The following is a 14,943-nucleotide window of genomic DNA, read 5'->3' as shown; positions in this document are numbered from 1 at the left end:
TCTGAAATGAAGTTCATAGTAATAAGATAATACGCAGTTGATGGATCATAGTACTTATCGAAATGTTGAATATTTTCATCAGAAAGAAAACAGGAATCAGGAATACTATCATCAACCTGAAAACTGTTTCGATAAATACCATTTTGTGAGTGCATATGAGCTTTTTTCCCCTTCTTTTGGTTCTTCAATAATTATACAATAATGAATTTCCATATTTTAAACTCGTTGAAAATTTATATATATATATATATGTTTGTACTAATTTCGGCGAACTGTTATTTGCTATTTTTGTGTATTTAGGCATCTCTTAATTTGATTTAAGAGTCACTAACTCATCTAGAAGAACTCCTTTACTTTTTTTATTTTTTTCTTTTTACTTGCCATGATTATAGTAACGGGTAACTTAATCAGAAAACGAAATTCGTACATTGCTAAAGAACTCAAGTATACTTTTTTTACCTTTTTAACTTTTTTTCTTTTGGGTGTATCCAAAGGCATGGTTCCAGATACTTTATGCTATGCTTTAGATGCATGTGTCTATTATGTGTCTTTGTCACTTCAGATGTCTTTTGCGGGTCATAAATAATGCTATATATAACTTGCTTCCTCGTAAAAGATTTGTCAGTTTTCATAAGAGGGGAGATGACATATCTCATAAGACTAATGTTCTTGGATATTGCCTCATGTATTATATTTGACTATCATTTGAACTCGAAATTCATATTCTAAAATAATAAATAATTTCATTATAAACTCAAGTCGATCCTCGGCTTCTTATTAGACTCTTTTTAATATTGTTCTATTTAAAAATTTTACAACTTGTTAATTTAAATAAATAAAATTTATTGATATGATTATTTAAGCTTTAGTTTTCCTATTAAAACGAAATGTAGTGCATTGTATTCCAGTGCTTACATTTACAAAAGATCACAAGAAATGACGTTGTTATTGAAATAGTCGAGCTTTATATTATGATTTAATAAGTGTGGTGTCCAAGCATTTTATACATATATATATATATATATATTTTAAGTTTGGTTATATGAATATATTACTAATTAGTCATGCCATAAAGAACAGATCAAAATTGAGCTTGGTTGTACGTTACATGCTTAGTCCATTGACTTGTGTTAGGGATGATTGCTTACTACATGAATTATGATTGCAGTAAATGGCAGAGATTGTGATCTCAATCGTGTCAAAGGTTGCAGAATACTTAGTGGCTCCGATTTCACATGGAGCTGCGTATTTTTTCTGCTTTAAGCAGCTTAATGAAGACTTCAAGAAAGCAAAACAAGAGCTAGAGGTGAAACTAGAAGATGTGAGAAAGCGTACGGAAGAAGCAGAACGAAAAACTGAAGAAATAATGCCATCCGTGAAGAAGTGGTTGGATGATGTGAATGCTATCCTAGGAGAGGTACAAAAGCTGCAACAAGAGCTTGATCGAGGACGAAACAATTGTTTCAATGTGTCTGTTAGATACTCATTATCCAAACAAATAAAAAATAAGGCTAAACAGATGATGGACCTCAAACAAAATTCTGACTTTCAGCCATTTTCCCAGGTGATCCAACTTCCTGGAATTACCTACTTCTCTTCCAAAGAGTTTTGGATTTCAACTCAAGGAAATCAACTTGTAATCATCTTTTGGAGGCAATTAAAGATGGCACGAACAAGATGGTGGGATTATATGGTATGGCAGGATCAGGCAAGACGACTTTGGCGAAGGAAGTAGGCAAGAAAGTAGATGAGCTAAAGCATTTTGACAAGGTCATCATGGCAGTCGTTTCAAAACCCCCAAATGTTTTGAACATTCAGCAGGAAATAGCAGGGCAAATAGGCTTACAACTTCAAGAGCCAACTCAACTTACTAAAGCACAAAGGCTATCAGAAGGATTGAAAAATAAGAAGATTCTTATAATCCTGGATGATGTGTGGAGCAAACTAAGGCTTGAAGATGTTGGAATTCCATTAAATGAAGGTTGTTGTGTATTGTTGACCACTCGCCTCCATGATGTATGTGTTTCTATGGATTGTGAAAGTATTATTAAATTGCCTCTCTTAACAGAGGAAGAGTCATGGGCATTGTTCAAGATGTGCGTTAAAACAGCCAATGTGTCAATGAATGAGTTTGATAGCATTGGAAGGCAAATTGTTGATGAGTGTAAAGGTTTGCCTATTGCAATAGTGACAGTCGGAAGCACATTAAAAGGAAAGAGTATTCAAGCGTGGAAGTCAACACTAAGGAGGCTACAACGTCCCCTACCATTGGATATTGAAGATGATTTGAAGACCCCTTATGCATGTGTTGAATTAAGTTATGATAATTTGCCGAGTGCACTAGCCAAGTCGCTCTTCATATTGTGTTCTATGTTTCCTGAGGATCATGAAATCCATATAGAGGATTTAATTCGTTTTGGCAACGGGACTCTAAAGCTTGGTGACGATATTCATACAATAGGGGAAGCAAGGAATGAGATTTTTGCAGCTATTGAGAAATTGTTAGATTCTTGTTTGTTAATGAATACCAATAAGCAGGAACGTGTAAAATTGCATGATGTTGTTCGAGATGTAGCCTTATGGATCACGAAGAAGCAACATCAAGAAGTTTTGGTAGATAGCCATTCAATTTCGAGCATGCTGGTAAGCAACGGCCACAAATTGAATGATGCGAAGGCACTCTCATTGTGGAATTTGGATAAGAATTTCAAGATCTTTAATAAATTGCATTGTCCATCACTGGAGATTTTGCTACTTCAGCCTGATGGGTTCATTGAAGATATTGGAGCAATAGAAACACTTAAAGTGTTGGCACTCATAACACATGGCTTTCAATGGAGATTTCAGCAGCAAACTTTTTGCTCTGTCCCACAATCAATTGTATTGTTAACGAATCTTCAAACCTTGTGTCTTAGAGGGAAACAATTGGGTGACATCTCTTTCTTGTGTGAACTCAAAGGATTGGAGATTCTTGATTTGCATGGTTCTCTATTTAATGAATTACCTGCTGAAATTGCAGACATGAAAATGCTGAAACTTTTGGATATATTTGGTTGTGAAATTGAGAAAAGCCCTTTAGAAGTAATTAGAAGATGTGAGCAGCTTGAAGAATTATACTTCCGGGAGAAGACATCTGTCATCCCTGAGAATTTCTCTCTTTCAAGGTTGAAGAGGTATGTCATCTATGATTCCACGTGCAGAATGATTGATGAATATATGGGTAACTCTTTCCAAGAATATTTAGATAGTTGTGATGAAGCATTAAGAGCTTTATGCATACAAGGCTTCAGAATCTTTGCTTTGACTTCGTCAATGAAGGATCTCATTTTTCGGGCAAACCACCTTTGGTTAGATAATTGTTCATGGAATCATAAAGATATAAATTTTAGGATAAAGCAACTCGTGGTATCATTCTGTCAGGAGAAAAGATTCATCATGGAGAACTCTGATATGGACACTCTTCAACCACAACAAATCTTCTCAGACTTGATAACTTTACGATTGTTTAAAATGAATAGTCTTGAACAGTTGTTTGAAGCTTCATCTATCAGCTACTCTCTCCCCATGTTACAAGAGCTGTCGATACAAAGTTGTCCTGAATTGAGAACTTGCATCTTCCCCCATGCCATGGTTACGAGCTTGCCAAAGCTGAGGAGACTTGTGATTGAGGGTTGCGGCAAAGTGAAATGGTTATTCTCTTATTCTTTGGCTTCTCATTGTCCGTCCTTGGAGGAGATAATTATAGCCAATTGCTTTGAGCTTGAGAGGCTCATTGATGAAGAAGCTGCACTTGGGGATCCATTACTTCATGACATGCAATACTCTCATCCACATGTAAGTATTATTCACGAAATCCTTCTTGAATCATTGCATATTAGAAATAATAATCCGTGTTCGTGCATTTGCTGAAAAAAGTTTATCTTTTCATTTAATTTTTAAACTGCATTTGTTGGTTTTCTTTTGATAGATGAATTTGATATCCTTTTCTCAACTTACGTTCAAATCAATGCCTCTGTTTTATCTCCCTCGTTATTTTTGCTTCTTTGTCAAGGAAACGTGCTATACAATTTCTAACTCCATCCATATATTGTGAAAAGTACATACAGGCTGGGGAAAAAAACCAGAATTCATTCAACTGCTAATAATTTCACACATTTTTAGGTGATTCTTTTTACTTTTTTTTTGTGACAATTCTTTTTACTTTTAGTTCACTCTACCATACTATTTATTTAAAAAAAAATTGAAGGTGGCCATTTTTACATTTTCTTTTAATTTGAAAAAATTGTGCTTATTACCGAATAATATAAACAAGTATAAAAAAATTCTCAATAACAAACAATAGTAATATTATCTTTCTTTTTGTTTACTTGGCCTCTATTTTTTTTTTTTGTAATTTAAAAATAGCCTTGTTTACAATCGTATAATGTATTTATATAATTGTTAAAAACTGCGTTCTTAATAAGAGGCATAGTCATTTTATTTTTGACTCGAGTTCACTGTAACTGTGTAAAATTCTTATTATGAAATTTTTTGAGCTGCTATAGATAAAAACTACTTTTTTGAGTTTTCTTTATCTTTAAGATAATAAAATATTATTGCTTTTCAAGCTTTGTATTTTTCTAATTAATTTTTTAAAAAAAATTATTACTTTTACCTTGCCAAATCCGACACTTTATTTTTTTTTTTATATTTTGTATCTTGGTCAAGGAAATGACTTTTTGATATTGTTTTCGTCATCAGGTAACTGAAATGTTTTTTCCTTTGTATTTTTCTGCCATGCTTTTCAATGGATGTTGGGGGGGGAAAAACTTTTTAACTGTGCCTCTTTTTGTCTTGAAAAAATTGTAGGTTTACATTTCAATTTTTGGCCAAATAAGTTGTGTTGATCATGAAATATACAATATGTCTACTTATCTATCGTTCATTAAATGTCATATAGTTATCATAAAACATGTTGAATATAATCAAGTAGCGAACATATGTGTGTGTGTGTGTGTGTGTGTGTGTGTGTGTGTGTGTGTGATAGGGATAAAGTGCAAATTTGATCGGTATATGGCTAGAAGCCATTGGTGTCCAGAAGCTTCTGAAATCTCAATCTCACCCCAAACAAAAACATAAGAATATTACCCTGAATGTTATCCCAATTAATTTTGACAGTTAATTTGACCAGATTGCTTATGTGGGGTGCCATATGGTATGACAACTCATCGTCCCTCTCTTCCTCTCTTCCACATCATGGGATAAGCTTGCGTTTTGATAAGGGGAGGTTTGGAATTGGGGTTGTGATACTTGAGGCGGTGGGAGTTGTTTCGAGTAGCAAAGGAGGAGAGTACTCAGGGTCTCAAATAGATCTGACGAGCATGTTGTGGGTGGGGGGGGGGGAGAGGGAGATGATAATGGTGCCAATATAGATGATGAAGATGATGAGATGTTTTCACTCAAAAAAAAAAAAACAGGATGATGAGATGGAGGGTGAAGTGGAAGAGAGGAAAGACTGATGACATGGCATGCCACATAAGCAATCTGGTCAAACTAACTGTCAAAATTAACTGGAATAATGGTTAGGCCAACATTGTTACGTTTTTGTAATTTTGAGGGTGATATTGAGACTTAAAAAACTTTCAATACCCATACCTCCTAACCATATACTTCAAGGACAAATTTGTACCTTATTTCTTTGTATTTGTTACTTACACATTTCTAGGTATAAGTATTGACGTAATCATGATGAATGAATCCAATCACAAGTTGTAAAATATAGTTTTTGTAAATTAAAAATACGTGAAGTCAATTTAGTTCAATTTTAGAATGAAGTTGAAGGCGTTGTTTGTTGTAAAAGAAAAAATATTCATCAAGTTCTAAATATAAGGCCCATTAGAACCGAAGGAGTAGTTTTAACTATATTAATATCTTATTATTATTAAATTTTCTTAGCTCTTTATCTATGCTCCACGATGAAAATATTGAATTTTCCTTATTTTCATGATAATAAAATATTACTGCTTTTTAAGGGTTTGCGTTTGCTTATTAATTTATTTTGTCAAATAATGACTTCTATTTCTCAGTTGCAACATTTTATATTTCTTATTTTGTATTTTGGTCTACGAAATGACTTTTTCTTTTTCTTTTTTTATTTGGAATGACCTTTTCATATTGTTTTTGCCGTTAGGTATTTATTGTGGGAAGCGCTTGTTCAAAGTTTAATTATTTTATTTACAAATATATTAGTGTTGATGCAATATCTAAAAATTATACATACTTTTAGAGAAATAGTTTTTCCTTTGAATTCTTTTCACCAATCTTTTCTTTGGATGTGAACAAAATACCTTTTTATTGTGGCCCTTTTTTATAATATGTATTTATATAATTATTAAAAAAGAATATTCTTAGTAAGAGATGATAGTCATTTTATTCTTGACTTGAGTTCATTGTAACTATATAAGCCTCTCTTCTTATTATGAAATTTTCTGAGCTCTACATTGAGGCTACACGATAAAACTATTTTTTGGGTTTTCGTTATTTTCAAGATAAAATACTATTGCTTTTCAAGCTTTGTATTTTTCTTATTAATTCTTATTTTCAACTTACTACTTTTACTTTGCCAAAAGCAACACTTTATATATTTTTTTTATTTTGTACTTTCGTCAAGGAAATGTATTATATATTGTTTTTGGCATCACGTATTTATAATAAATTTGAGTTGTTGTATTATCCATGAATTACACATACTTTAACATAAATGATATCTTTTTTTAATCGTTTGGATTTTTCTGCCATGCTTTTCCATGGATGTGAGAAAATATATAATATGTCTATTTATACATGTCATTAATTAAATGTCATATAGAGGTTGAATATAATCATGTAGCAACAAGTATATTCCAATTTAAAAACACATGTTTTGAGATTATATATGGCATCACGATTTAAAAAAATGCGTGAAAGCAATTTATTTTAATTTCAGAATCATGATCAAGGTGTTGTTTGTTATTAAAAAAAAAATAATTTCTGTAAATTACAATTTCTATCACCATCTATATATTATTTGTGGAAAGGAATTGGATAGGCTAATATATTATAAAATAGTGTCATTTCATTTTTTATTTAAGGATTTTTAATTATATAACAATGTGCTTATCGTGAAGTTCTAAATCTTTGCATTTCATGGTCCAAAAAAAGAAAACCTTTGCATTTAGCATTTATGATACATACTAAAGATTAAAGGGATGATTAAAGACTGAGTAGGAATAATGAATAAAAGTCTAGGGTCCAAGTTTTATATTGAGTTAAAACTATGGGACCAAAAGAGTAATTTTGTAGATTTAATTACTAATTTTTTTTATAGTATTACAAGATATTATTTACAAACTGCATTTGCTATTTCTTTCCACGCATAATTTGATAAAAACTTAAATCTCTTTTGTTCATTTTATTTTTTGGGTCAAACAATTAATCTCATTTTCCCGAACAATACTTTATATTTTTTTTGTTTTGTATTTTCGTCAATGAATTAATTATTTAGGATTGGTTTATTTAAAATATGTTGAAGTTGATACAATATCTATGAATTACATACTACTTTTCTGGTCTTAAGTATAAGATCTATTTTGTAGTATAAATTACATTATAAAATAGGTTTTATATTTAGGACTGAATGGGTATATTTTAAGAGAAGTGTTTTGCTTTGCTGGCAAAAGAAGAAAAGAAATAGAAATATTTTTCTTAAATTTTCTTTTGACGTCTAAAAGGTTTTATATTTAGGTTTTATATTTTGTCAATAAAATAATTATTTAGGACACCACATTTTAAGATAAACGTTTTTCTTAAATTTTCTTTTGATGTTTAAAAAGATCTCTCTTACCGTTCCTCTTTTGTTGCTGTTAAAAATTTTATATTTTCATTTCAAGTGTTGGTAATAAAAAAAGTCCTGATTGTTACTATATAAATTTGCCTACTTGTTAGAAAGGATTATTTACTAACAATAGTTGGCAATAATTAATATATTATATAAGAAACTTGCTGGGTTTAATCCCCAATCTAGTTAGAGTAAAACGCAAGTTGTTATAATCAGTCCATTTCATAATTTTAATTTTAATACATTTACAGGGAAAGGAAACTGACAGTGCTTATGTGGGCGTTACAGCAAAAAGATTCAATCAGTTGCAAAATCAGCAATCCTTGATCCTTTTTCTCAGGTTGAAAAGTCTAAAAATTGAAAGAAGTGGAAAAAAGAAAGGTATATTGGAAATCCAAGTCGGAGGAAGAGTAGAAGATGATGAAGAATCTATTAAAGCCCAAGAACCTCTAAAGTTGGATTCAGAGTTGAGTGAATTAAAATTAGATGGTCTACCAGAATTGGAATATATTTGGAAGGGCCCCACCCAAATTGTGAGCCTCCATAGACTTGAAGATGTTTCCTTGCGGGACTGCCCAAAATTAAAAAGTATCTTCACTCTAGCTATTGTTGCAAGCCTTCCAGAGTTGAGAACACTTGAAGTATATTATTGCAAGGAATGGGAGGGAATATTTTGTGAAGAATCACTCAAAAACCTCTCTTCTTCTAATATTTGCTTCCCCAAACTTAAGCAGATTGACATATGGGGTTGCCACAAGGTGAGATGGTTGTTATCTTATTCTCTGGCATCTCATTGTCCTTCAATAGGGTATGTACGCATACACAGTTGCTCTGAATTTGAGGGGCTTATTGGTGAAGAAGCTGCACATGGGGATCCACTACTTCATGATATGCAAGATCATCCACAGGTAAGTCTCATCCGCAATGTCTCTCTGTTTTTTTTTTTTTACCAGCAAATCCGCAATGTCTCTCTTGAATCATTGCATATTAGAAATAATAATAATCCATATATATATATGTTGACGCATTTGCTAAAGTAGCCATGTTCAATTTACATCTCCCTTTTATTTGAAAATTTTTTGTTTGCAATCGTATAATATATATATTTGTATAATCATTAAACATAACTTCTACAGTGATTCTTTTATTTTTGACTTCACTTTATGATACCTGTATAAACCTCTTTTTATTATTAAATTTTCTTGGCTATATATTCAGGCTGCACGATAAAACTATTTTCTAAGCTTTCCTTATTTTCATAATAATAAATTTTTTTTTAAATAACAACTTTTATTTGTCAGATGCAGTAACATTTTACATTTCGTATTCTGCATTTTGGTCAAGTAAATGACTTTTTCATATTGCTTTTGCTATTAGGCATTTATTGTGGGAAGTGCTTATTCAAAGTTATTTTTATTCAAAAATAAATTAGTGTTGATGCATTATATAAAAACTACACATACTTTAAGAGAAATATTTTTCCCTTTCAAATTTTTTCGCCATGCTTTTCTTTTCTTTTTGATGTGAGAAAATATTTTTTGGTGGCTCTTTCTTTTTATGCTAAAAATTAAGTTAACATTAGTATTTTTGTTCAAATAATTCTTGTCGGTCAAAAATATTTAATATGTGTACTTCTTGTTAAAAAAGATATATATATTATTTATTAAATGTGATATAGTTGTTATAATAGAGAATTAACATAATCATGTAGTAAAAAGTATATACAACATTTGCTAGTCACACATTTTCCATGTTACTATGAAAATTGATTGAGTTTGGTAAAACGCGTATTGAGATCATGTTAACACAATTTTAAAAGTACATTCTTTTTATTTTGCCATTAAATGATCAATTCGGAAAATACTTATAATGGCCAGCATAATATAAATTAGTGTCTATAGAAGTTCTCACTGGAGATTTCAAACATTTTGATAAAATTTTTCTTTCGCTCACCTACCTCTTTTTTCATAGAATTTCTATTTAGCATTTACATTGTAATACTAAAGATTAAACTGCTCAAATTTTCTTTTTCTTTTTTCAGTACTACAAAATATTATTTACGAGCTGCATTTTTTAATTTATCTTTCCACATATGAATTTGATAAAAATTTTCATCTCTTTAGTTCATTTTAATTTTTTTGTCAAATAATTAATTTTGTTTTTCCAAACAACACTTTCTGATTTTTATTTTTTATTTCGTCAAGCAAATAATTATATGGAATTGTATTTCATTTAGAATAAGTTGGAGCTGATATAATATCTACAAATTATGTATGTATACACAATATTTGTTAAATTTTCTGTGGACGCTAAAAAGGTCTTTGTCAGTGGCCATCTTTTATTGCTATTAAAATTTGTATGCTTTCCTTTCAGCTTTTGTACGAAACTAACTAGCATGCTTTAATCTCTCAGCAACCTTTGATCCGAAATTGTTCTGAACTTGAGACGCTTGCTGAAGAAGCATATCTCAAACTGAAGTACTTACGGTTGGTGGCACTGCCGAAATTGAGAGAGATCTTCCCTCACGTGAGTGTTTTCTCTCACTATTTCTTTTTTTATTTGTGATTTTTTATGGATAAAATTGATAAATGTCTTTTAAATTATTTATCAAACATAACACTTTATATTTTTCGTTTTATAGCTTCGTCGGAGAAATAACTTCTTTGTTATTAGAGAAAGTACTTGTTCATGGTTGTTTTTGTTAAGAATGAATCAGTGGAAATATTTTCTCATTTTCTTTGGACGTGAGAAAATTCTTTTTGCAGGACCTATTTTCCTTTCCTCTTGTTTACTTTTTAAATTTATTTGAAAATTTGTGTTTACTATGAAACGATATATACGAGTAGCAAGACTATATTCTAATGAAAAGCAATAATCATTTCAAATTTTATTTAATATTTTGCTTCTATGAAGTAGTCTTCTCGTCATGAAATCAAGCTGGAAATTACTTGAAGTATTAGCAATGTTCCCATTAATGCTTGGTTGTGGAATCATTTTTTGTTTTTGTGAGCGGTTCTTTATCATGGAAAGTATGACTTGTCCAAGACTATTTGATTTGAAATAAATCAACGTCGATGCATATTTATACATCATACATTGTGTACGTGTGTGTGTGTCTATATATATTTCACATTGGACCATCAATAATATGTATAAGAAAAGTGTAACTTAATAAAATTCATCTTACTGAGCTTATCTTATTGTAGTTTTATAAATATGTGAAATGAATGGGGTTTAATTTCTAATGTTACAGTGCCATTAACTTTATGCGGTTCACGTATGTGTGTATAGTCCATATGTTGAATTTTCATCTAATCATTGAATATATTTACTTCACAGCAACATGAGAATGACACAGCGAGAGTGGTAAAGTCAGAATTGTGGTCGATATTCTTAGCTGATCTACCGGAATTAGAACATATTTGGAAAGGCCCCACACAAATTTTGAGCTTCCATAGACTTGAAGATATTACACTGTGGGAATGCCCAAGATTAAGAAATATATTCACTCTTGCTATTGTTACAAGCCTTCCAGAGCTGAGGAAACTTGATGTAAGACGATGCGATGAATGGGAGGGAATATTTTGTGAAGAGTCACTTAAGAATCTGTCTACTACTTCCACTGTTTGCTTCCCCAAACTTGAAATCATTGAAATAATTGATTGCCACAAAGTGAGAAGGGTGTTCTCATATTCTCTGGCATCTCATTGTCCTTCATTGAAGAAATTACATATATGGGATTGCTGTCAACTGGAGGGAGTTGTTGAAGCTTACGAAGGTGAAGTAGCTGCTCATAATCATCAAAGGCTGTTTCCTGAACTGAATTATTTGAAGCTCAGTAATTTGCCAAAGTTGAGAGAGATTTATGAAGGTTATGAATTCAACCTCCTTTTTGGTACTATAACAATAGAAGATTGTCCAAACATATCAAAAATCTCAAAAATCCCATTAGAAGACAAGCCCTCGTCATCAGGTTCGTGGCTACACTCTTTCTTTCAAACTATTATCATATTTAATCAATAAAATAATTTTGTGCATTACAATTTCTATCGTTATATTGAAAAAAAGTCTTTTATCACGAGAAAAAAATTCTATCTTAACGCCCACACACACATCCCTCAATTTTTTTTAATAAGAAATTGCAATCACTCCTAAGATTTTTTTTTTTCCGTGTTTATATAATGGTTGTCATATCAAAATCATAATAATATATTAAATAAGTGACATGTTATGATAATATTAGAAGTTGAATAATTTTATAGAACTGGAAAGTAAATAATTTTCAACATTTTCACATTTGTAACACATTATTTCTCATCATTGTAAACATAATTATCTGTAGTTTAATACACATTGTCCAAGGACAATTTCGATAATTGTGTAGAATAAATAAGTTTATTGGTTTTTATTTTCTCTATGTTCCATTTTGATTAGGCTGCTAATAAGGTTTTTTTTTTTGGTCAGCTGTGGAGATCAAATTAGAAAGTTAGATAATGAAGGGGTGATGTTAGCTTTGGATCTTCTAATTTGTCTCTTCATTTGCATTTGTGTTTTACTGTGTTGTGTGTTTGTAAAAATGTGTTGGATTTGTATTATGTTGAAAATGCACGAAAATTTAGATATAACTCTACTTTGAAGTTATGTAATTATATTCAATATTGTACACAAAATACAATAATTGTGTGGCGCTTGTGTGTGCTAATTATTTTGTTTCAAATATTGTATTAATCAATGATTTCTTATCTTATTCTTTATTTCAATCTTGCAATATAATTGTTATTATTTAAAAAAAATACAATCACAATTCTATATTCTTTTCTATGGAAAAAAATCATCCCAAAAAAGGTTTCTCAAATAAAAAGAAAAGGAAAATATATTTTTAAATTGTAGACGAATCTATTTTGAAGGTTCTGCACATGACCTCTCCACCCTTGTTTCATCTTTTAGAAGGATAAAGTCATGCTAATATTTATAAAGCATTTTAAATGAAACTTTAAAATCCAATACATCAATTTAACGACCGCAAATAATTGTAATTTTTTCAAGAGTTGGCTAAATTTTGTTTAAAAATTAAAACGATTTTTAAGAGAAAAATGTCATGTCATTAAAGGGATCATAAAATTTATGTAAATTTTATGAATAAAAATTCAATATTAATAAAATCAGATAAATTTAAAATATTTTTTATCAGAGATAAAAATTGAAAAACAAATAAGTTATCCAGTTATATAGTATATAACTGATATGTAATTTTAATATTTATATATTTAACTTTATATGATACTACCTCCGATCCTTAATATAAGACCCCATTTGACTTTTTGTTTGGTCCTGATTATAAGACCCCAATCTAATTTTTTCTCATATTTATGTATTTTTTTCCAAGATAGTCTTTCTAATAATAATAGTTCTAGCCAATATATTTAATTAACAAGGATATTTTAAAAATGACAACACTTATTTATTACAAATAACTAACTTAACTTACTTCCTTAATCTCTTCAAATAAGTCAACTGGGTTTTATAATTAGGACCGGAGATAGTAGTTTGTATTGAAAAGTATTATCTTTTGTTTTAAGAAATTTCAAAGGTATCAACTCAAGTTGTGAGCTCCACCGTTTATTTGATAGTAACTCTAATTGTCATAATTTTCATTCATGCAACTTAATTTTAAAAAATATGGTTAGGGAAGACATAAATCAGTTCCATTACAACTAAATTATTATATATATTTGGACATTTCAACAACAAGGAATAGTGATAAGTGATAACTATAAAAAGAATGACAAAGCTTCCTTGTGTTTAATTGAAAAATAAAAATATCATTCATAATTTAGAAATTCAATATATATATAACAACTGCAAGCTTGTTTCTAACACAAATTATATGTGATTGGGAATATCTAAAGTTTGAAGATATTAGCAAAGTAATGAGCAACTCATTCAGGCTAATAATTTTGACTTCATTGAGGTTGAAATGTAACATTAAGCAGAAAGAAAGATGGCAATCAGCATGTGAATCATCAAGTCTTTTAAATTCCCGCTGGATTCTTTCAATGACTTGCCCCATCAGCATGCAGTTAGGGAATATAGCGTTTATAGTTCAACATAAACTAAGAAACACAACTACAGCCCCAAAGGAGCATTCAATTACCCTGCCATAACAAATTATCAATTCCACACATGACATGGTAACTCTTCATAGTTATGAATTTATTCTCAACCCCGCCAAAACATTCATAAATGCGAAAAATCACTTTCTCCTGTTTTAAAAGGTAGCCAATTTGGCTTCCATGTGTGTAGAAAAAAGAAGTTAAAACTCGCATGAATTCTCAAAATAAAATTTTGTCAGAATGTTTTGAGGGTACTCTAGCGAAAAGAAATAGATTTTTCCCTTAAGAGGAAGAGAGAGGGGGAAAAAAAAGAAGCTGAGTAAAACTGACCTCCAATGACAACAGGTTTGTCACTTCCATCATGTTTCGGATGTTCACTAGAGTAAAATGGATTATCACGAGGTAACTGGCAACGGAAAACCTTCACACTTCAGAGTGCATAGCATAATTAGAACTAATCAACAGGAAAACGAAAGTGAAAAAGGAGAGTTTGTACCTTATATAACAAAAATTGATCAAAGAAGTCAAAAAGAGAAGAGATTAAGAATAGTTAGCAGTATCTTCTAGATGGCTTATCTGGATGGCGTTTCCATTGCTCATGCTGATCCCGAAGAAGACCTTTCATTGAAGGGCACATAAAAATAAATAACACCCGGTGAAATGTACTTTCCTTTTCAGTTGACGCATAAACCTTGTAGTTCAAAGATTAAAGAAAACTATCATCCACTAGCAAAACTCAGACAACTAGACACATACGAAGGAAGATGTAAGAACAATTTACAGATAATTCCAAGAGTCAGGATACATTTCATCACACTTGGTAATAAATATGGGCAACCAAATAAACAATACTGAGGAAAATTGCTCAAGAAAGGCATAAACTTATGAGAAAGACATAACCTTCATAAAACTACAATTTCGAAAGGAACCCTACCTGAAGAAGAAATTGTAAAGGCTCTCCACATATGTCACACA

The 14,943-nt window shown here is 30.7% G+C and overlaps 1 protein-coding gene across 1 annotated transcript; it reads left to right on the top strand.

The window, feature by feature from the left end:
• The first annotated feature begins 1,171 nt into the window (after positions 1-1,171).
• On the top strand, positions 1,172-12,297 carry LOC114755602 (probable disease resistance protein At4g27220). The gene is made up of 6 exons (XM_028944483.1): positions 1,172-1,460; positions 1,553-3,834; positions 8,107-8,763; positions 10,268-10,381; positions 11,195-11,828; positions 12,290-12,297. Exons 1-6 carry the CDS (start codon positions 1,172-1,174, stop codon positions 12,295-12,297), a joined length of 3,984 nt encoding a protein of 1,327 aa, XP_028800316.1.
• Positions 12,298-14,943: the final 2,646 nt, after the last annotated feature.

This window comes from Neltuma alba, unplaced genomic scaffold (genome assembly GCF_004799145.2).
Source record: "Neltuma alba isolate B1F8T4 unplaced genomic scaffold, ASM479914v2 tig00010294_pilon, whole genome shotgun sequence".
Classification (NCBI taxonomy): domain Eukaryota; kingdom Viridiplantae; phylum Streptophyta; class Magnoliopsida; order Fabales; family Fabaceae; genus Neltuma; species Neltuma alba.
Note: the sequence above shows the minus strand (reverse complement) of the source record. Positions and strands in the feature narration are given on the sequence as shown.

What these genes read in the sequence shown, in the direction of transcription:
- LOC114755602 (XM_028944483.1), top strand. Translation starts at nt 1,172, where the DNA reads ATGGCAGAGATTGTGATCTCAATCGTGTCAAAGGTTGCAGAATACTTA. An exon ending in TGCAATACTCTCATCCACAT is followed by an intron (nt 3,835 to 8,106) that starts GTAAGTATTATT and finishes ATACATTTACAG; the next exon opens with GGAAAGGAAACTGACAGTGC. An exon ending in TGAGAGAGATCTTCCCTCAC is followed by an intron (nt 10,382 to 11,194) that starts GTGAGTGTTTTC and finishes TTTACTTCACAG; the next exon opens with CAACATGAGAATGACACAGC.